At 38.5% G+C, this 22,216-nt stretch overlaps 1 protein-coding gene across 11 annotated transcripts in view; it reads left to right on the top strand.

The window, feature by feature from the left end:
* IDE (insulin degrading enzyme) overlaps positions 1-22,216 on the top strand; it is a 138,806-nt gene that overhangs the window by 101,496 nt on the left and 15,094 nt on the right. For 8 of the 11 annotated variants that reach the window (XM_035708070.2, XM_035708068.2, XM_035708071.2 and 5 more), the window contains 5 exons: positions 11,359-11,441; positions 14,952-15,096; positions 17,626-17,736; positions 18,633-18,753; positions 22,037-22,128. In XM_035708070.2, coding sequence (XP_035563963.2) covers positions 11,359-11,441; positions 14,952-15,096; positions 17,626-17,736; positions 18,633-18,753; positions 22,037-22,128 — 552 coding nt within the window. Of the gene's footprint in view, positions 1-11,358; positions 11,442-14,951; positions 15,097-15,591; positions 15,737-17,625; positions 17,737-18,632; positions 18,754-22,036; positions 22,129-22,216 lie in introns of all 11 variants that reach the window. The other 3 variants (XM_049103541.1, XM_035708069.2, XM_035708067.2) reach the window with 1 other exon arrangement.

The raw sequence follows: 22,216 nt of genomic DNA, 5'->3' as shown, positions 1-22,216 counted from the left end.
CACAAATACATGGAGGTTAAAGAACGAAAGAACTACTAAAAGAATGAATAGATTAACCAGGAAATTAAAGAAGAAATAAAGAAGTATATGGAAGCAAATGAAAATGAAAACACGATAGTCCAAAACTTTTGGGATGTAGCAAAGGCAGTCCTAAGAGGGAAGTATATTACAATATAGGCCTTCTTCAAGAAGCAAGAAAAGTCTTGCAACACAAAAGTCTTGGGGCTTGGGTGGTTCAGTTGGTTAAGCATCTGCTTTCAGCTCAGGTCATGATCCCATAGTTCTGGGATTGAGCCCCACATCAGGCTCCCTGCTCATCAGGGAATCTGCTTCTCCCTCTATTATCCCTTACCCTGCTCATTCTCTCTCTTCCTCTCTCTCTCTCAAATAAATAAAATCTTAAAAAAAAAAAAAAAAAAAAAAAAAAGGTAAGAAAAATCTCAAATACACAACCTTACATTACACCCAAAGGAGCTAGAAAAGGAGCAGCAAATAAAGCCTAAAGCCAGAAGAAGAAGGGAAATAAAGATTCTAAACAAACAGAGAAAACCAAAACAGATCAACGAAACTAAGAGCTAGTCTTTGGTGTTTTTTTTGTTTTGTTTTGTTTTTAGATTTTATTTATTCATGAGAGACACAAGAAAGGCAGAGAGACATAGGCAAAGGGAGAAGCAGGCTTCCCTATGTGGAGCCGGACCTGGAAACGATCTGAGGACCCCGGGATCACGCCCTGAACCAAAGATAGACACTCAACCACTGAGCCATTCAGGCATCCCTAAGAGCTAGTTCTTTTATTTTTTATTTTTTTTTACATATTTTTTTTTAATTGGAGTTCAATTTGCCAACATATAGTATAACACCCAGTGCTCATCCCATCAAGTGCCCTGCTCAGTGCCCATCACCCCCACCGCCCGCCCACCTCCCTTTCCACCACCCCTTGTTCGTTTCCTAGAGTTAGGAGTCTCTCATGTTCTGTCTCCCCTTCTGGTATTTCCCGCTCATTTTTTCTCCTTTCCCCTTTATTCCCTTTCACTATTTTTTATATTCCGCAAATGAATTAGACCATATAATGTTTGTCCTTCTCCGATTCACTTACTTCACTCAGCATAATACCCTCCAGGTCCATCCACGTCAAAGCAAATGGTGGGTATTTGTCATTTCTAATGGCTGAGTAATATTCCATTATATACATAGACCACATCTTTATCCATTCATCTTTCGATGGACACCGAGGCTCCTTCCACAGTTTGGCTATTGTGGACATTGCTGCTATAAACATCGGGGTGCAGGTGTCCTGGTGTTTCACTGCATCTGTATCTTTGGGATAAATCCCCAGCAGTGCAATGCTGGGTCGCAGGGCAGATCTATTTTTAACTCTTTGAGGAACCCCCACACATTTTTCCAGAGTGGCTGCACAGTTCACATTCCCACCAACAGTGCAAAAGGGTTCCCCTTTCTCCACATCCTCTCCAACATTTGTTGTTTTCTGCCTTGTTAATTTTCCCCATTCTCACTGGTGTGAGCTGGTATCTCATTGTTTTTTTTTTGTTTTGTTTTGTTTTTTTAAGATTTTATTTATTTATTCATAGACACAGAGAGAGAGAGGCAGACACAGGCAGAGGGAGAAGCAGGCTCCATTCAGGGAGCCCGATGTGGGACTCGATCTCGGGTCTCCAGGATCACACCCCAGGCTGCAGGTGGCGCCAAACCGCTGCACCACCAGGGCTGCCCTCATTGTGGTTTTCATTTGTATTTCCCTGATGGCCAGTGATGCAGAGCATTTTCTCATATGCTTGTTGGCCATGTCTATGTCTTCCTCTGTGAGATTTCTGTTCATGTCTTTTGCCCATTTCATGATTGAATTGTTTCTTTGCTGTTGAGTTTAATAAGTTCTTTATAGATCTTGGAAACTAGCCCTTTATCTGATACATCATTTGCAAATATTTTCTCCCATTCTGTAGGTTGTCTTTTAGTTTTGTTGAGTATCCTTTGCTGTGCAAAAGCTTCTTATCTTGATGAAGTACCAATAGTTTATTTTTGCTTTTGTTTCTCTTGCCTTCATGGATGTATCTTGCAAGAAGTTACTGCGGCCAAGATCAAAAAGGGTGTTACCTGTGTTCTCTAGGATTTTGATGGAATCTTGTCTCACATTTAGATCTTTCATCCATTTTGAGTTTATCTTTGTGTCTGGTGTAAGAGAATGGTCTAGTTTCATTCTTCTGCACGTGGCTGTCCAATTTTCCCAGCACCATTTATTGAAGAGACTGTCTGTTTTTCCAGTGGATAGTCTTTCCTCCTTTGTCAATATTAGTTGACCATAGAATTGAGGGCCCATTTCTGGGTTCTCTATTCTGTTCCATTCATCTATGTGTCTGTCTTTGTGCCAGTACCACACTGTCTTGATGACCACAGCTTTGTAGTACAACCTGAAATCTGGCATTGTGATACCCCCAGCTTTGGTTTTGTCAATATTCCCCTGGCTATTTGGGGTCTTTTCTGATTCCACACAAATCTCAAGATTATTTGTTCCAACTCTCTGAAGAAAGTCCATGGTATTTTGATAGGGATTGCATTAAATATGTAAATTGCCCTGGGTAGCATTGACATTTTCACAATATTAATTCTGCCAATCCATGAGCATGGAATATTTTTCCATCTCTTTGTGTCTTCCTCAATTTCTTTCAGAAGTGTTCTGTAGTTTTTTAGGGTATAGATCCTTTACCTCTTTGGTTAGGTTTAGTCCTAGGTATCTTATGCTTTTGGGTACAATTGTAAATGGGATTGACTCCTTAATTTATCTTTCTTCAGTCTCATTGTTAGTATATAGAAATGCCACTGATTTCTGGGCATTGATTTTGTATCCTGCCACATTGCCGAATTGCTGTATGAGTTCCAGCAATCTTGGGGTGGAGTCTTTTGGGTTTTCTAGGCACAGTATCCTGTCATCTGTGAAGATGGAGAGTTTGACTAATTTGCCAATTTGAATGTCTTTTATTTCTTTTTGTTGCCTGATTGCTGAGGCTGGGACTTCTAGTACTATGTTGTAGCAGTGGTGAGAGTAGACATCCCTGTCATGTCCCTGATCTTAGGGGAAAGGCTCCCAGTTTTTCCCCATTGAGAATGATATTTGCTGTGGGCTTTTCACAGATGGCTTTTAATATATTGAGGAATGTTCCCTCTATCCCTACACTCTGAAGAGTTTTGATCAGGAATGGATGATGTATTTTGTCAAATGCTTTCTCTGCATCTATTGAGAGGATCATATGGTTCTTGGTTTTTCTCTTGCTGATATGATCAATCACATTGATTGCTTTATGAGTGTTGAACCAGCCTTGCATTGCAGGGATAAATCCCACTTGGTCATGGTGAATAATCTTCTTAATGTATTGTTGGATCGTGTTGGCTAGTATCTTGTTGAGAATTTTTGTATCCATGTTCATCAGGGATATTGGTCTATAATTCTCCTTTTTGGTGGGGTCTTTGTTTGGTTTTGGAATTAAGGTGATGCTGGCCTCATAGAACGAGTTTGGAAGTATTCCATCACTTTCTATCTTTCCGAAAACAGCTTTAGTAGAGTAGGTATGGTTTCTTCTTTAAACGTTCGATCGAATTCCCCTGGGAAGCCATCTGGCCCTGGACTTTTGTGTCTTGGGAGGTTTTTAATGACTGCTTCAATTTCCTCCCTGGTTATTAGCCTGTTCAGATTTTCTATTTCTTCCTGTTCCAGTTTTGGTAGTATGTGGTTTTCCAGAAATGCGTCCATTTCTCCTAGGTTGCCTAATTTATTGGCGTATAGCTGCTCATAATATGTTTTTAAAATTGTTTGTATTTCCTTGGTGTTGGTGGTGATCTCTCCTTTCTCATTCATGATTTTATTAATTTGAGTCTTTTCTCTCTTCTTTTTAATAAGTCTGGCTAATGGTTTATCTATCTTATTAATTCTTTCAAAGAACCAACTCCTGGTTTTGTTAATCTGTTCCACAGCTCTTCTGGTCTCTATTTCATTGAGTTCTGCTCGAATCTTTATTAACTCTCTTCTTCTGCTGGGTGTACGATCTATTTGATGTTCTTTCTCCAGCTCCTTTAGGTGCAAGGTTAGCTTTTGTATTTGAGTTCTTTCCAGTTTTTGGATGGATGCTTGTATTGCAATGTATTTCCCCCTCAGGACTGCTTTTGCTGTATCCCAAAGATTTTGAATGGTGTATCTTCATTCTCATTAGTTTCCATGAATCTTTTTAATTCTTCTCTAATTTCCTGGTTGACCCTTTCAACTTTTAGCAGGATGGTTCTTAACCTCCATGTGCTTGAAATCCTTCCAAACTTCTTCTTGTGATTTAGTTCTAATTTTAAAGCATTGTGGTTTGAAAATATGCAGGGGACGATCCCAATCTTTTGGTATCGGTTAAGAACTGATTTGTGACCCAGTATGTGGTCTATTCTGGAGAAAGTTCCATGTGCATTTGAGAAGAATGTGTATTCAGTTGCGTTTGGATGTAAAGTTCTGTAAATATCTGTGAAATCCATCTGGTCCAGTGTATCATTTAAAGCTCTTGTTTCTTTGGAGATGTTGTGCTTAGAAGACCTGTCGAGTGTAGAAAGTGCTAGATTGAAGTCACCAAGTATAAGTGTATTATTATCTAAGTATGTCTTAACTTTGGTTATTAATTGATTGATACACTTGGCAGCTCCCACATTCGGGGCATAAATATTGATGATTGTTAAGTCCTCTTGTTGGATAGATCCTTTAAGTATGATATTGTGTCCCTCTTCATCTCTTACTACAGTCTTTGGGATAAACTTTAGTTTATCTGATATAAGGATGGCTACCCCTGCTTTCTTTTGAGGGTCATTTGAATGGTAAATGGTTCTCCAACCTTTTATTTTCAGGCTGTAGGTGTCCTTATGTCTAAAAGGAGTCTCTTGTAGACAGCAAATAGATGGGTCTTGCTTTCTTATCCAGTCTGAAACCCTGCGCCTTTTGTTTCCCTCTGCGCCTTTTGATGGGGTCATTAAGCCCATTCACGTTCAGAGTTACTATTGAAAGATATGAATTTGGTGTCATCATGATACCTATTCAGTCCCTGTTTCTGTGGATTGTTCCCTTGGACCTCCTCTTTCTATTACAGAGTCCCCCTTAATATTTCTTGGAGAACTAGTTTGGAGGTCACATATTCTTTCAGTTTCTGCATATCTTGGAAGCTCTTTATCTCTCCTTCCATTTTGAATGAGAGCCTTGCTGGATAAAGTATTGGCTGCATGTTCTTCTCATTTAGGACCCTGAATATATTCTGCCAGCCCTTTCTGGCCTGCCAGGTCTCTGTAGAGAGGTCTGCTGTTAATCTAATAGTTCTCCCCATACAAGTTAGAGATTTCTTGTCTCTTGCTACTTTAAGGATCTTCTCTTTATCTTTGGAATTTGCAAGCTTCACTATTACATGTCAAGGTGTTGAGCGGTTTTTATTGATTTTAGGGGGGAATCTCTCTATTTCCTGGATCTGAATGCCTGTTTCCCTTCCCAGATTAGGAAAGTTTTCAGCTATGATTTGTTCAAATACATATTTTGGACCTCTGTCCCTTTCAGCGCCCTCGGGAACCCCAATTAAACGTAGATTTTTCCTTCTGAGGCTGTCATTTATTTCCCTTAACCTATCCTCATGATCTTTTAATTGTTTTTCTCTTTTTTCCTCAGTTTCCCTCTTTGCCATCAACTTGCCTTCTATGTCACTCACTCGTTCTACCTCATTAAACCCTCATCGTTAGGACCTCTAGTTTGGATTGCATCTCATTTAATTGATTTTTAATTTCTGCCTGATTAGATCTAAATTCTGCAGTCATGAAGTCTCTTGAGTCCTTTATGCTTTTTTCTAGAGCCTCCAGTAGCTTTACAATTGTGCTTCTGAATTGCCTTTCTGACATTGTAATCCAAATTTTGTAACTCTGTGGGAGAGAGGACTGTTTCTGATTCTTTCTTTTGAGGTGAGGTTTTCCTTCTAGTCATTTTGCTCAGTGCAGAGTGGCCAAAAACAAGTTGACTGGGAAAAGGAGAAAAATAAGAGAAAAAAGAAAAGAAAAAGAAAAAGAAAAAAAGAAAAGAGGGCGGAAGCAAACAGAAAACAAAAAACAAGGGGGAGTATCCTCTGATTCTATATACTGTCAATCCCTCGACTTCCACTAGAACTTTCCAGTGCTGCTTGATCAATAACTTGCTTTTCCCCTGTCTAGCTGGTCTTCTGGGGGAGGGGCCTGCTGTGCTGATTCTCAGGTGTGAGCACTTGGGGGAGCTGCTCAGCCCCCTGCCTGGTGCAGGACTCAGTGGGAATTGTTTATCCTGTTTATCCTGTGAGGCCACTTTGAGGTTCAGTGGGGGTTGTTTGTCCTGTGAGGCCCCAGGATTAACAACAACAGTAGCGGCGGCCAGCTATCCAGCCCTAGAGTCAGCTCCCGCCGTAAGTACCGCAGCTCTCAGTCTGCAGGGGCCTGGATGCTCCCGGGGCAGGAGCGCCGATCTGCACAGCTCGGAGCCACCCCAGCGGCAGGAGGGTCCTGTCACCTCCCGGCCTCCGCCTGTCTTGGAGTGCCGGATCCTGGGCTGTGTCGCCCTGGGCTCGGGGGCCTGCGCGCTGGAATTGCGCTCCCCAGCGCAGCCCCCTCCGAGTGGAGCCGCCGCCCCGAGCCGCTCCCGGGGCCCCCCCGGGCGTGCGCTGCAGCCCTTTAGGGAGCTCGGCCGTGGGGTGTGGCGCGCTCTCCCCCAGGGCACAGGCCCTCTGTTAGTGTCTCTGGGAACCTGCCGGCATCCCCACCCCTCCTGGAATCCTGCCCGAGCTCCCTGGGAGTGCCTTTCCCCTTGGATGTTTTTTATTTTTTATTTTTTTCTGTCTTCCTACCTTGATAGAAGCATGAACTCTTCTCACTGTAGCATTCCCGCTCTTCTCTCTTTAAATCTCAGGCCGAATTCATAGGTTTTCAGGATGATTTGAAAGTTATCTGGATAATTTGGTGGGGACAGGTGACTTGGGGACCCTACTCTTCCGCCATCTTGACCCTCCTCCTTCCATAAACCCCTAGCCATACTTACTGAGAAGAAAAGAGAAAGGACCCAAAGAAGTAAAATCATAAATGAAAGAGGAACAATCACAAAACACCACAGAAATACAAATAATCTTAAGAGAATATTATGAAAAATTATATGTCAACAAACTGGGCAATCTGGAAGAAATGGACAAATTTTTAGAAACATACTAACTACCAAAACTGAAACAGGAAGAAATAGAAAATCTGAACAGATCCATAATCAACATTGAAATTAATCATCGAGTATCCCCAACAAACAAAAGTCCAGGGTAGATGGCTTCCTAGGGGAATCCGACCAGACATTTAAAGAAGAGTTAATACCTATTCTCAAACTGTTTCAGAAAATAGAAATGAAAGGAAAACTTCCTAATATCTTCTATGAAGCTAACATTACCTTGATTCCAAAACCAAAGAACCCACTAAAAAGTGCCATTATTTCTGATGAACATGGATGAAAAAATTCTCAAGATATTATCAAATTGTATCCAACAGTACGTGAAAAGAATCATTCACAGCAATCAAGTGGGATTTATTCCTTGGCTGCAGAGGTGGTTCAGTATTCGCAAATCAATCAGTGTGATACACCATGTCAATAAAAGAAAGGATAAGAACCATATGATCCTATTAATAGATGCAGAAGAAGCCTTTGACAAAATACAGCATTCATTCTTGATAAAAACCCTCAACAAAGTAGGTACAGATGAAACATCTCAATATCATAAAAGCCGTATACAAAAGACCCATAGCTGTCCTCAATGGGGAAAAACTAAGAGCTTTTCCTCTGTGGTCAGGAGGAAGACTATTTAACATAGTACTGGAAATCTGAGTCTTGGCAATTAAGACAATAAAAAAGAAAGAAAAGGCATCCAGATGAGCAAAGAGCAAGTCAGACTTTCACTATTTGCAGATGATATGATACTCTGTAGAAAACCCAAAGACTCTGCCAAAAATTTGCTAGAATTAATACACGAATTTAGCAAAGTCACGGGATATAAAATCAGTGTACAGAAATTTGTTGCATTTCTATACACCAGTAACAGAGCAGCAGAAAAAGAAATCAAGGACTCGATCCCATTTACAATCACACCAAAAATCATAAGATACCTAGGAATAAACTTAAGCAAAGGGGTAAAAGATCTATATTCTGAAAACTATAGAACACTTACGAAAGAAATTGAAGAGTTCACAAAGAAATGGGAAAACATTCTATCTTCATGCAGACATTGTTACCCAAAGAAGTCTACACATTTAATATAATCCCTATCAAAATGCCACCAGCACTTTTCACAGAGACAGAACAGCAATCCTAAAATCTGTACAGAACCACGAAAGACCCCAAATAGCCAAAGCAGCCTTGAAAAAGAAAAGCAAAGCTAGAGGCATCATTATTCTGGACATCACGCTGTATTACAAAGCTGTAGTCATTAAGACATTGTGATAGCACAAAACAGACACAGAGTTCAATGGAACAGAATAGAAAACCCAGAACGGGACCCTCAACTCTGGTCAGCTAATCTTCAATGAAGCAGGAAAGAGTATCCATTGGAAAAAGGATAGTCTCTTCAACAAATGGTGTTGGGAAAACTGGACAGCCACATGCAGAAGAGTAACACTGGACTGCTTTCTTATACCTTACACAAAAATAAACTAAAAATGGATAAAGACTTAAATGTGAGACAGGAAACCATCCGAATCCTAGAGGAGAACGCAGGCAGAAATCTCTTTGACCTCGGCTGCAGCAACTTCTTGCTAGATGCATCGCCAAAGGCAAGGGAAACAAGCAGAAATGATCTATTGGAACTTCATCAGGATTAAAAGCTTCTGCTCAGCATTCAACAAAACTAAAAGGCAATGGGAAACGATATTTGCAAAGATATATCTGATGAAGGGTTAGTATTCAAAATCTATAAAGAACTTAATCAAACTCAACACCTAGAAAACAAATCCAGTTAAGAAATGGGCAGAAAACACGGATAAACATTTTTGCAAAGAAGGCATTTATAAATGGCCAACAGACACATGAAAAAATGCTCAACATCACTCATCATCAGGGAAATACAAATCAAAACCACAATGAGATGATACCTCACACTTGTTAGAATGGCTAACATTAACAACACAAGAAACAACAGGTGTTGGTAGGGATGTGGAGAAAGGGTAACGCTCTTACGCTGTTGGTGGGAATGCAAACTGGTGCAGCCACTGTGGAAAATCAGATGGAGGTTCCCCAATGAGTTAAAAATAGAACTACCCTCTGATCCAACAATAGTACTACTATTTACCCAAAGGATACAAAAATACAGATTTGAAGGGATACATGCACCTGGATATTTATAGCAACATTACCAACAGTAGCCAAACTATGGAGAAAGCCCAAATGTCCATCCGTTGACTGATGAATGGTAAAGAAGATGTGGCATATACATATACATATACATATATATACATATATATATACACATACATACATATACACACACAATGAAATATTACTCAGCCATAAAAAAGAATGAAATCTTGTCATTTGCAAAAAGTGGATGGACATAAGTATTATGCTAATAAGTGAAATAGAGAAAGACAAATACCATATGATTTCACTCATATGTGAAATTTAAGAAACAAAACAGATGAACATATGGGGGAAGAGGGAGAAAAAAGAGGGAAACAAACTAAGAGATTCTTTTTTTTTTTATTTAAGATTTTATTTATTTATTTGTGAGAGACACAGAGACATAGAGGGAGAAGCAGGCTCCCTATAGGGAGCCTAATGCAGGACTTGATCCCAGGATCACAGCCTGAGCCAAAGGCGGATGCTCAACCACTGAGCCACCCAGGTGCCCCATGTAAAAGATTCTTTAAGAATAGAGAACAAACTGAGGGTTGATGGAGGGAGGGAAGTGGGGGTTAGGGGAGATGGATGATGAGTATTATGAGGGCACTTGTTATGATGAGCATTGGGTGTTATATGTAACTGATGAATCTCTGAATTCTTCTGAAACTAATATTGCACTATATGTTAACTAAGCAGAATTTAAATTCAAAACTTGGAAGAAAAAAATTACATTTTAATGAGTTATAGGTTAGGCGATTCAAAGAGAGCTTGTTTGCCTCTCCTATTATTCATTTGTTTTAAATAGGTCTTCTCAAAGTAAGAACATTTATATCTCTTGTCAGAGTTTCAAGAGTTTTATTATTTTTATTTTCTTTTTAAAGATTTTATTTATTTGAGAGAAAGAGAGCATGCATGAGCAGGGAGAGAGAGGGAGAGGGAGATCAGACTCTCTGAGGAGCAGGGAGCCTGATGTGGAACTCAGATCATGACCTGAGCCAAAGGCAGACACTTAACCAACTGAGCCACCCAGGCACCCTCAAGAATTTTAAATACAGTATGAGTGAATTAGAGAGTTTAAATAGTGGCTTATTTGTTCATGGTTGGCCGTGCAATCTATTATTACATAACAAATTCCTCCAAAATTTAGCAACTATAAACATTTGTTTTATCTCCATGTAATTTCTGAAGGTCAGTAATCTGGAAGTAGCTTAGTTGGGTAATTCTGGCTTAGGGGTTCTTACTAGGTTGTAGTCAAGCTGTTGACTGGGGCTTCAGCCTCTGAAGGCTCAATCAGGGCTGAAGAGTTTTCTCCTAAATTCAGTTGTGTCGTTGTTGGCAGGCCTTAGTTCACTACATGGACCTCTCAGTAGAGTTGTTTGACTTGCAAGCTGGCTTCCTCCAAAGTGAGTGATTCAAGAGAGAAAGTGGGTGATCAGGATGAAAGCCTCAGTATCTTTTGGAACCTAATTTCGTCACTTCTGTCATCGTCTGTTGGTCACATAGACCAATCCTGGTTCATTGTGGGAGAAATGACTATCCAGGATTGTGAATGGCAACAGGGAGGGATTGCTGTAGCCCACCTTGGAGGCTGGCTGCCACACCTTCTAAGGACTCCTCTGTCTGCCTCCCAGTGTTCGGAAAGACAGAGACAGGATAGTTGGTATTGGCTTCTCCAGTCTCTCTCTTCCTCTGCTATGTCCTCATTTCCCTCACTCAGAGAAGACAGAAGGGTGATTTCTCTCTGCTACCAGCATCGGCAGTTTTCTCTCTTCACCTTCCCACCTGGTGGTCCTCTGAATATGCTTCAAAGCCATGAAACCCTCAGCATTGCCTCTGTGTTACTCTTTTTTTTTTTTTTTTTTTTTTTTCTGTGTTACTCTTGAAGAGTGATTTGACTGAACTTTTTTGCCAAATGTGCCCCATATTTCATTAACCAATTCGTTTCTCCGTCACAGGATACAGCTATGAGCAAACTCTGGTTCAAACAAGATGATAAGTTTTTCTTGCCAAAGGCTTGTCTGAACTTTGAATTTTTCAGGTATGTAAAATGAATCTAGTTACAAAGTTTCTTATAAAAGTCAACGATCACATTCCTAAAAAATTTCTTTGCTTCCGTGAAGATCCATGTGTAGAAATTAAAGAAACTAGAGTTACATTGCCTGAATCAGGGAAGGCTGCTGGTGGTAAGGTATATTGTAAAAGTCAAGGTTGTCAATTCTTCCTTTGCACTGAGCACACCGTTTAACTGACATGATTTATGTTAGCGATTAGGAGGATTTTCCTGGCCTTTAGGACTTTGGAGTCTGGGGAAGCTGTAGACTCGCCCAGAAGTTTCAGTCAGGAAATATTTAAATAATTCAGGCTGTTTTCTGTTGTAGTTTTGGTTTTGTATTCCTGAAACTTGCCCAGAGGAGGAGGTAGTAGTTACTAAATGATTTGAGTCTTTTCCAGCCTTTAAACATCTGAAGCTCTTAGATACTATTTTCTCTGTTCCTGGCGTGGTTGACTTAAAAATGATTTAATTAAAAAGAACATGCTTAGTAACATTTATGAATAATACTGTTGGAATGATTTCTCAGTGTAAATCTACAGTTCATCTCTGTCTCCTTTTATTTGTTTATATAATAAAGTATATCATCTAGTTCAAATTTTACTTTGAAAGTTTATACTTTGTCATTTTTATTTAAAAATCAGTGGTGTGTGTAGGAAATAAATCTATCATCCTGTAATAATCTCCACTAATTTTTATTTGATAGTCTTGACACGAAATTAAAACTAAATGCATTTTAAATGTTTTAGAAAAGGGAAAAAGAAACTCTAAATAGGAAATTAGTGTTTCACCCAACATGTATGGCTGAGCTTGTAGGGGTGTAAACACTGTATTTTATAACCCAAGAATCATGGACTTATCTGGAGCTGTGCTGAGATTGTTTACTTTTCACAGGAAACATGAACTATCTGGTTGTGGCTTATTGTTGGTAGAGAACATTACAAAGCTGGTTTTATTTTTTTTGGTATTCAGAGTGTTATTTGTAACATTCCAAGCAGCTTGTCACCACTTTGCCATATAATTTCTATGATTATGAATTTCTTTATGATATCTTTTGAGAGACCATTTGGTATTTTTTTATTCTCTAAACTGTCCAGTGCAGTTCTTAGAATTAAAAATGTCTGCTTCCCAAAAGTCCCTCTCCATGTTCGGTCTTCCTAGAGCTCACACTGTTAGGTTTCTTGTATATTCTTCTAGAAGTTTTCTGTACGTGTACACCTTTTAGTATTTTCAGAAATAGGATTATATTATGCATACTTACAGTTTTAAAAACTCTGATCCATATCTAAGGATATAGCACCTGGATACAAAATTATATATTTTCATTAACAAATGAACCAGAATTTAAGTATTGCAATTGAATCATGTTCTCTTTTATAGCTCACCAGCATAGCTACTGGGCGTGCAGCATTTTAGGACAATTCTCGGAATTGCACTTTAAGCTTGAACCATATGGCTTTGAGCTCCCAGACTTGTCTTTTTCTGGTTTTTCACTTCCACCTAAGATCAGCACATAGGTTCCTATGGGGCTAAGCCCTTCCTAGATTCTCTTTAATTGATAATTTTGCTTTTGTGAATTGTACTGTGAGTTTCTGAGCTGCTGTTTGCCTAAAGAAGGAAATGTGTTGTCATGTATATAATATAGTACTTTAAAAAAAAATTCAGTAACAGAGCATCCATTTAGATTTTCCAGATGGAGAATGTTTATATAGTTAACAGAATTATCTCTGATTTTAATTCTCAAAATGGGTAAGCCTCTTCTATTTTTTGCTTCATTATCAGCTTTGATAAAATTGTTGGCTTTGCTGTCAGTACATTAGTTATATTCACTGTGCTATAGATAGAGTGAAACTCTAATTTGCTGTCAAACAAGCCAAGCAGGACCTGGGTTTAGGTTCTTTACACTGGCTATTTCCTCAGCCTGCCCTACCCACGTATCCCCAGAACTTACTCTTTTGCTTCTTTCAGGTCTAGACCTAGATGTCACCTTATGAGAGAGATGCTGATTAACTATCTTAAGTAAATTAGCAATCTTCCCATCTTACTACTACCACCCTTCACTCCTATTCCTCTTACCCTGCTTAATTTTTTTCATAGCACTATCCCCTCTTGATATATTAAAATTTATTCTTTCCTCCAGCCAGACTGTTAAATTCTAGAGGTCAGTGACTGCCTAATTTGTTACTTATTTCTAGTACCTAGAGAAGAACCTAACACTAGGCTCTTCTGATCCATACATGCTTACGTCTATTACAGTAATAAGCATGTGATACACATTTGTTGAGTGAATGACTTTTAACTTATCATCAAGGTAAGCAGTGTCATATAATCAAATGAGTAGGTCACTTGCACTTGACTTGCATTCTGCAGTGACAGAATTGAATCCTAATTCTGCCACTATCAGTCCAGGTGACATGTGAAAAGCTGTGTTTCTTATTTGGGAAATGATTTAAGTTAGGTAATCTCTGTGTCCTATTTAGCTCATGCACTCTCTGACTTGTTTCCTCATTTTAGTTGCTCTTCTTAAGTTTTTTTTTTTATTTTAGTATTTTTTCCTGGCTCTGTCTGCACTTGTATGGTGGGAATTATCAATTATTTTAGGGACAGTGCTGTAGCTTTCTTGGTTTGGGGGGAAACTCAGAGATGAGCTAACATTTTACATGTCTCCGTTTTTCTTATTTAAGTTCAAAAATCACAGCACACAGACTTCTCAGTCTCATATTCATGAGAGTCTCATATTCATTCACCAAGGGTATGGCTTGTTCTGAGGGAGGAGGACATGCTAATGCCGTATGAGCTCTGTCAGCCATGCCTCCCTTTTTTTTTTTTTATTGATTTTTTCAGGGGCACCTGGTGGCTCAGCTGGTTGGGTATCTGCCTTCAGCTTAGGTCATGATCTCAGGGTCCTGGGATTGAGCCCCATGTCTGTCAGGCTCTGCGCTTGGTGGAGAATCTGCTTCTCCCTTTCCCCTGCTCATGTTTGCTTTCCTGTCTCTCTCTCAAATGAATAAATAGAATCTTTAAAAATAAATACATTCATTTTTTCATTTTAAGTAATCTCTATATCCAGTGTGGGACTGGAGCTCATGACCCCGAGATCAAGAGTCACATGCTTCACAGACTGAGCCAGCCAGGTGCCCCTCCATGCCTCCTTGTATTAGCTTCAAGGCAGGCATTCCCTCTGGCCTGTTCCCACTCCTTACCTGCCCTGCATTTCCAGCTTGTCAGTCTGGCCACACCATCTGGGGTAAACAATTACTTCTCCCTCCTCACCACCACCAGCACACATGGCATATTTCAGACTTCTTTTTCAGACATCATGTAATTTTTGCCTCCTGAGAACAGATTCAGGAGGCAAAAAATTTAAGCACTAAGAATTCAAACCATATCTTCAGGAAATTATATTAACTGATGTTCAGTTTCTTGATCCATCTCGAAAGGCCATATCACATCGGGAAGTAATAAATCAGCTATTTTACTGTCAACGTTTTCTTCCAGCCCATTTGCTTATGTGGACCCCTTGCACTGTAACATGGCCTATTTGTACCTTGAGCTCCTCAAAGACTCACTCAACGAGTATGCATATGCAGCAGAGCTAGCAGGCTTGAGCTATGACCTCCAAAATACCATCTATGGGATGTATGTAAGTACCCACGTCTTAGAGCCTTCCACTCATCAACATTTTTTATATTGATTTGATGGAAGCGTTTTTGATTGAGGGTATGAGTTTAATTTCTTTTTGAAAAATATTTATGGCTAATTATATTTTCTCATCATTTAATTTTTAAGTCAGCTCTTAATTCTAAGTATTCAATGATTACATTCACATGATGCAAATTTTCCTTGATTTCTGTTGTTTTTTTTTTTTAACATCTTTCATCAGATTGTCATATTTTTCTCCTCAAACAAAATTGGACCCCGATTTAGGTTTAGATCTCATCAATTCTATATGTGAAATCTTGGTCTTTGATGACAGAATGATGTCTTCCTGCCATTGTAAAACATAAGGTTGGCCTGTTCTGTTTCCCTAGAAATTCAGATCATGAGGCTGCATATCCATACTCTTCGGTCATGTTTCTTCATTACCATGCCACTGCTTGAGGTATCAAAGCATTTCTTTTGTTTTTCTTTTTGTTAGTCGCTACATTTATGCTGATCCTCTCCATTGCAACATGACATACCTGTTTATCAGGTTATTGAAGGATGATTTAAAAGAGTATACATATGCAGCACGCCTCTCAGGTTTGAGCTATGGCATTGCATCAGGAATGAATGCAATACTTGTAAGTAAAATGAAAACCAAAGAAAAGGCGCCACACCGTTTAAGCATTATGTTGAGCTTGGGAAAACTATTAACTTCTGCATTTTTAAACAAGAAGGTTGATGGTTTTTTCCTTGCACCTTTTTAATAATTGAAGAACTCAAATTAGTATTAGTTGCACTAATGGATGATCCAGTAGAGCTTAGTGCCACTTGTGAACATGTATGTGTGCTACAGTTATTTGCATGTTCCTCTGCTCGAGATGTTTAATGTATTAATACTGGAAACATGTTGTTCTTTCCATGTGCTTGGGTGTATTAACATTTGTAAGTGAAAAATATCTGTAGTTATTGTTGTGGTGCTTGAATGTTAGTTACTCCTATGTAAGCTTCCTTTATTTTTGCTGACCGCACTAGAAAGCTCCTGTGTTCAAATACGTTTGATGTTTTCATTTAATTTATTTTGTAGCATGCACCATTAACTACTTTTAAAACATCCCAATAAATAACTAGATTGTTTCTCCTGAAACTATTTCTGATGTGTTTTCAAACCTTTATCTACTTTCCAAATTAACATTCCTTCTGTGGTGCACACATTCATCTTCACTTTTCTTGAAAAAATATTGTATGTATTAGTAACAACTAAAATGAGAGCATGTGCTGTGTACTCCTCTTTATAAATTCTTATACAAAAGGTTTTAGGGTTTTAAATTTTTATTTTGCAGTACTTTCTTTTTTTTTCACAAGTAAAATTTCTGATAGCTTTCATTTAATATATAAGAGGGTACATAACTAACCATTTTCAGAGTTTAGGGAAATTGGAAGCTCAGAGATCACAATAAACTTCACATAGAAAAGTAATCATCTGTTGTTTATTTGTTGCTATTGAGTTGTAGTAACATATTAAAGTAAATAACTTTTATGAGCTTTAAGAATGAGCTTTCTGCTAGTTGTCAGTCTAGTTCCCATGGTACATGATGTGCTCTCCATGGCCGATAATGACCTTCACTCCTGCTGAGGTTCTTGTCTATCATTTTGTCCAAGGTAGAGGCTTTCATAGGTATTCCATTTGCAGTGTGTCCGGTAATGCTGTGGGTGCCACCATGTGGAAATATAATAATAGGCATCCCCTGCTTTCCATGTTATGCTTTTGGAGACTATTCAAGGTAGTTGCTTTTGGAGACTATTCAAGTAAGTTGTCCCACAAATCCTGATAGTACAGACAGTGTGTCTTCAGAATACATCTGTTTTGCCATTGGCTTTTGATAAATCAGGAAAACTCATCCAACAAGCAAGTGGTGAGATGTATGAATTCTTTTGGGGCAACATTGAATGACAAAAATGGCAAGATACTACAAAAATACCACAGACACACACAGTTGGCACCACCTGATTTTGCCAAAGGTGATTTTTAAAAAATATTTAAACATAAACAATTTTGAGACATACCTAACAGTTGGCTAGATGATACCACCTGTAATTTTTATCTTCTTACCATGGCTATAAAAACCTTAAACCTGCCATTCTTTAGAAATTATTTTTGAAGATTAAACTTAAAACACATTCTGCAATTAGTTTTGGCTTAATGAGAACTTGAATTTTGATGATGTGTGTTCTGCTGTAGTTTGGCATCAGGTGAGTTTTCCTACTATTGACTTTGTTTAGGAATAGCAAAATTAGGCTTTTGGGTTATTAGTAGATAAAGATGGCTAATGTTCTCTTCCTAAGTTAAACTGTATTTATAAAAAAATATATGAGAAGATAAATTAATTGAATTTCTTACTTCACTTTTATTTTAATATACCTGGCTTTGGAATAGTGTCATTGTTTAAAAAATCAAGTTTATGGTGTTTATTTGGACGTTTTTTCGTGCTATTTTTAGACTTCTAATACCCTGACCTCTTCTTTATAGCTCTCGGTGAAAGGTTACAATGACAAGCAGCCAATTTTGCTAAAGAAGATCATTGAGAAAATGGCTACCTTTGAGATTGATGAAAAAAGATTTGAAATTATCAAAGAGGCAGTAAGTTTTCTCAACTCATTTTTATAATCTTGTTGTTGTTCCTAAGGTGGTAATTTTGCCTTACTATGAATATTCTTAAGAGGAGAGGAGGAAGAGCACTACTAACCCTATGGCAGTCCTCTCACCTGTCTTTGCTAAGTTCTATAATCTACCCAGAAAGTGAGCCTGGGATACTCAGGGACCCCTGGCCCTCAAGAGCTGGGAAGGTTGCAGCACTGACTTTCAGACAGAAGCCCGAGGTAGACCTAGTGGCTGTGAGGGCTGCCTTGGAAGTTTTATCACCCTCCATTTCAGGAGGACACGTGATTCTGCAGACTGCTGTGAGAACATTGCTATGTTAGGGTGGGCTGTTTAGGCTTGACATGTCTTCCACTTAAACTCAACTCACAGTTGGCCCAATAATGGAAATACTGGATGGATAGCTATTTTGAAAGCCAAACTGTGACCTACACCAAAAGAAAAATTACCATTTTCAAGTATAGTTTTCAGATGAAGATCAAATATTTTATATATGTACATGGACCTGCTGCTTGCTTATAGGGACTCTTGGAATGACTTTATGGTACAGAATGAAAGGATACCTGGAGGCCCTGAAAACTGGGGGCGACTTTCTGAGGGGTGAAAGATATCCCATAGTGAAGACACTTAGAATACATGTCAGATGCTGGGGAAAAGCAGCAGCCCAGATGAAGAGCACATATGCCCTTTAATTTAAGGATCAGAGAGTATTCAAGTAAGCTCCATTCTAAATTACCTCACTTCAAAAAGGAGAAAGAAGCAAATATTCCTCCATCCCAGTAATGCAGGATTCATGCAAAATAGTTTGATTATAGTTGATCTTTTTAAATGATTTTAAAAGAACTAAAATTAATGAACCCGTGTCTCTCTTTACCTAGTATATGCGATCTCTTAACAATTTCCGAGCTGAGCAGCCTCACCAACACGCCATGTACTACCTCCGTTTGCTGATGACTGAAGTGGCCTGGACTAAAGATGAATTAAAAGAAGCCCTGGATGGTAAGACTCTTTCTCTACGTATAACTTCTTCATTTTTTTCTAAAATCATTTTGATTTATACTGATTATCTAGTGTTTATGCTTTCTAATAACTTATAGTTTTATTGAAGCCAGCTGTGCATTTTGTTTTTTGTTTTTTAAATAAAAACCGCAGTAGCCTTTGAAGTGGCTTTTGTATTCAAGTAGTGTAGCCACATTTGTTGCTTTCAGCCTGAACCCATAGCAGTTAGTTATTGCTGTTCATAGATTTCTGTAGGTGACTAAAGGGTTTGACCAAAATACTTAACCTTTTTTTTTTTTTTTTTTTTTTTACTTAACCTTCTTAATATTGAAATTTTCAGAAGGGGATAAAAGGGCTGAGCTTGAAAGTCTTATGCAGAAAGAGTGCTCAGGCATCTTTCAATCTGTTCAAAAACTAGAAAATGTGTACAGCCTAAAGAGTCCTCCTCTGTTGCTTTTTTTCTAAAATCTTAAATCTAGTTTTCGGAGGTTTTGCTTGAAAGTCCTAAATTCCTTGAGGACAGTGATTATGCCTTCCTTTTATCCACTTTAGTTGGTAGTTAGTGTAATAGTATGTCCTCAGTATGTGTCTAACGAATGCCTGTTGAATGGAATGAAATTACCACAGGATTGTCTTATTAGAAAGAATGTAGACTGATAGTACCCTTTGTTGTTTTATCTGTTTCACTTCTCAGCATTACTTTATCAACTAATCTTTTCCCCCACCTACTCAGCAGTAGAAGAATACTGTTGAATTTTTAATGACTTTTTATGATAAGTCCTTACTTATACTTACTATGTAAGTATAATGCTTTTGATGTGTCTTTAGTGACAATACTTCAGAGCAAAGTATTGACAATCATTATTTTATTAGTTACCTCAATGAGTAGGCATAGAGATTATAAAATTCATTAATTAGAACTAATGCATTTTTCATCCAGTTAATATACTTTGCAAAATGTTTGAGTCATGTCTAGTTAATAGCGAGTATTTTACCTTTATTTTTTTTTTTATTTTTTATTTTTTTAGTATTTTACCTTTAAAAAAAAAAAAAAAACCCACAGGGACGCCTGGGTGGCTCAGTGGTTAAGCATCTGCTTTCAGCTTAGGGGTTGGTCCTGGATCGAGTTCTGCATTGGGCTCCCTGTGGGGAGCCCGCTTCTCCCTCTCCCTATGTCTCAGCCCATCTCTCTGTGTATCTCATGAATAAATAAGTAAATTCTTTTTTTTTTTTTGTATATTCTTAAAAAAATAAAAACCCCACAGATTTAAAAACTATTTTAAAACCTGAACCTGTACTCAGCATAATCAAAAAGCAAAAGTTTTGGGTTTTTCCCCCCTTTGTTAGATTCTGGGTCAGTTAGATGGTATATAAATTTTAAGCAAAATAAGCTCTAAAAAGTATATCATAAGCTAGGCATGTGAAACCTAAAATGTGTTTTTTTATAGAGAACTTTTTTGGTTGACATTCTCTGCTCAAATAAATAATCCTCCTCTTTTGGTGTATGTATATACTCCTACAATAATCCAGTAGTGCCAATGTAGCTTAATGTGGAGACATTTCAGAGTGAGAGGCTGGCTCCCCTGTGACTGTAAGTCAGTCAGCTGTCCAGGTGCCAGGGTGGCAGGAACCTCAGAGTTCAGTTTGACCCAGCAGCATTTACTGACTGCCTGCTGTGCACCAGGCCCTGGACTACAGGTGCTTGAGATAAAAAATGATCAGTTATAGATGGGGTTTCTTGGATAAAGGAGTTCCAGCCTAGTGGCAAAGCCTGAATGTAAACATCATTTTAGTATAGGCAAAGAGAGTAAGTGTGGTAGAGATCTGTAGGGAGTGCTTATGGCATCTGGAGAATAAGTATGCACTTCGAGATTAGTCAGACCAGGGGACAAATACCGGCTCTACAACTTACTAGCTTGATGCCTTTGGAAAGAAACTTAAATTTTCTTCATTTTAGTTCTTTCACCTTTAAAACGGGGATAGAAGCGCATACTTTGTAGTTTATAAGATAACACGTATAAAACGACAGACCCATAGTAAGCACTGGTTAATTCCCTTCCCATGTCTCTCTTTGAATTTCAGTCACTATTTTTAGCATGCATTGCAGCAGTTACTGGTATAATGTCCTAATGGAGAAGGGCCAACTCTTTCTTATTGAAGAATCAAATCATTGCATATAAATGGAATGAGGAGATCAGAAAATCACTATTATGATGCCATAATAGAAATTGATACAGGCAATGTGTACCATTGTATGCTAAAATTGATGAGTAAGAGAAAACAGAACATCTGCATAGTCCCAAAGTATAATTCCTCCCCAAATAAATACTTATTAGTTACAATGGGAAAAGTAGGCATTGATGGGCAGGTGGCTTTACCTAATTGCTTGTAGAACATCATGAGTTACCCTGTTACAAGTGAAAGATGAAAACAGTGTACTTACAGTAAAGACATCTGGCAGACACCACTGTAACCAAGTGGTCAGAGTTAAAACACTGGACAAAGGGCATTCTATAAAGTAACCTGAACAGTACTCTTCAAAACTCTTAAGATCGTGAAAGACAAGGAAAGATAGAAACTGTCACAGATTAGAGGCAACCTATAGCACTAAGGACAGAGGACAACTAAAGGCAAGATGGAATCATGGGTTCTATCGCAGAACAGAAAAGGAATACTTGGGATGCCTGGGTGGCTCAGTGGTTGAGTGTCTGCCTTCAGCTCAGGTCATGATCCTGGAGTTCCAGGATCGAGTCCCACATCCGGCTCCCTGCAGGGAGCCTGCTTCTCCCTCTGCTTGTGTGTCTCTCTCTCTCTGTGTCTCTAATGAATAAATAATAAAAATCTGAAGAAAGAAAGAAAGAAAGAAGAAAGAAAGAAAGAAAGAAAGAAAGAAAGAAAGAAAGAAAGAAAGAAAGAAAGAAAAGAAAGAAGAGAGAGAGAGAAAGAAAGAAAGAAAGAAAGAGAGAAAAAGAAAGAAAGAAAGAAAGAAAGAAAGAAAGAAAGAAAGAAAGAAAGAAAGAAAGAAAGAAAGAAAAGAAAGGCTAGGAAAAACTGAAATAAAGACTGCATTAGTAACTAGTATTGTAGCAGTGTTAATTTCTTAGTTTTGACCATTGTGCTATAGAAAGATACTAACATTTGGGGAAACTGGGTAAAGGGTATATGGTACTCTGTACTGTTTTTTGTGACTATTTTGTAAGTCTTAAATTAGCCCAGACTGGTTTCTTTTGAAACCTCATAGGTAGAGGTTTCTCACTGTATTTTACATTTTACACCTTTACAGATGTTACCCTTCCTCGCCTTAAGGCCTTCATACCTCAGCTCCTGTCACGGCTGCACATCGAAGCCCTTCTCCATGGAAACATAACAAAGCAGGTGGGTGGTTGAGGTTCTAGCAGATTTTTATGGGTCAGTGTAAGAGTTTTTTTTTTTTTTTTAACTCTGGCCTAAGACCATTCACCAC

The sequence above is a fragment of the Canis lupus genome, chromosome 28 (genome assembly GCF_003254725.2).
Source record: "Canis lupus dingo isolate Sandy chromosome 28, ASM325472v2, whole genome shotgun sequence".
Taxonomy (NCBI): domain Eukaryota; kingdom Metazoa; phylum Chordata; class Mammalia; order Carnivora; family Canidae; genus Canis; species Canis lupus.
The sequence above is the reverse complement of the archived record's forward strand: the minus strand, read 5'-3'. Positions and strand labels throughout refer to the sequence as shown.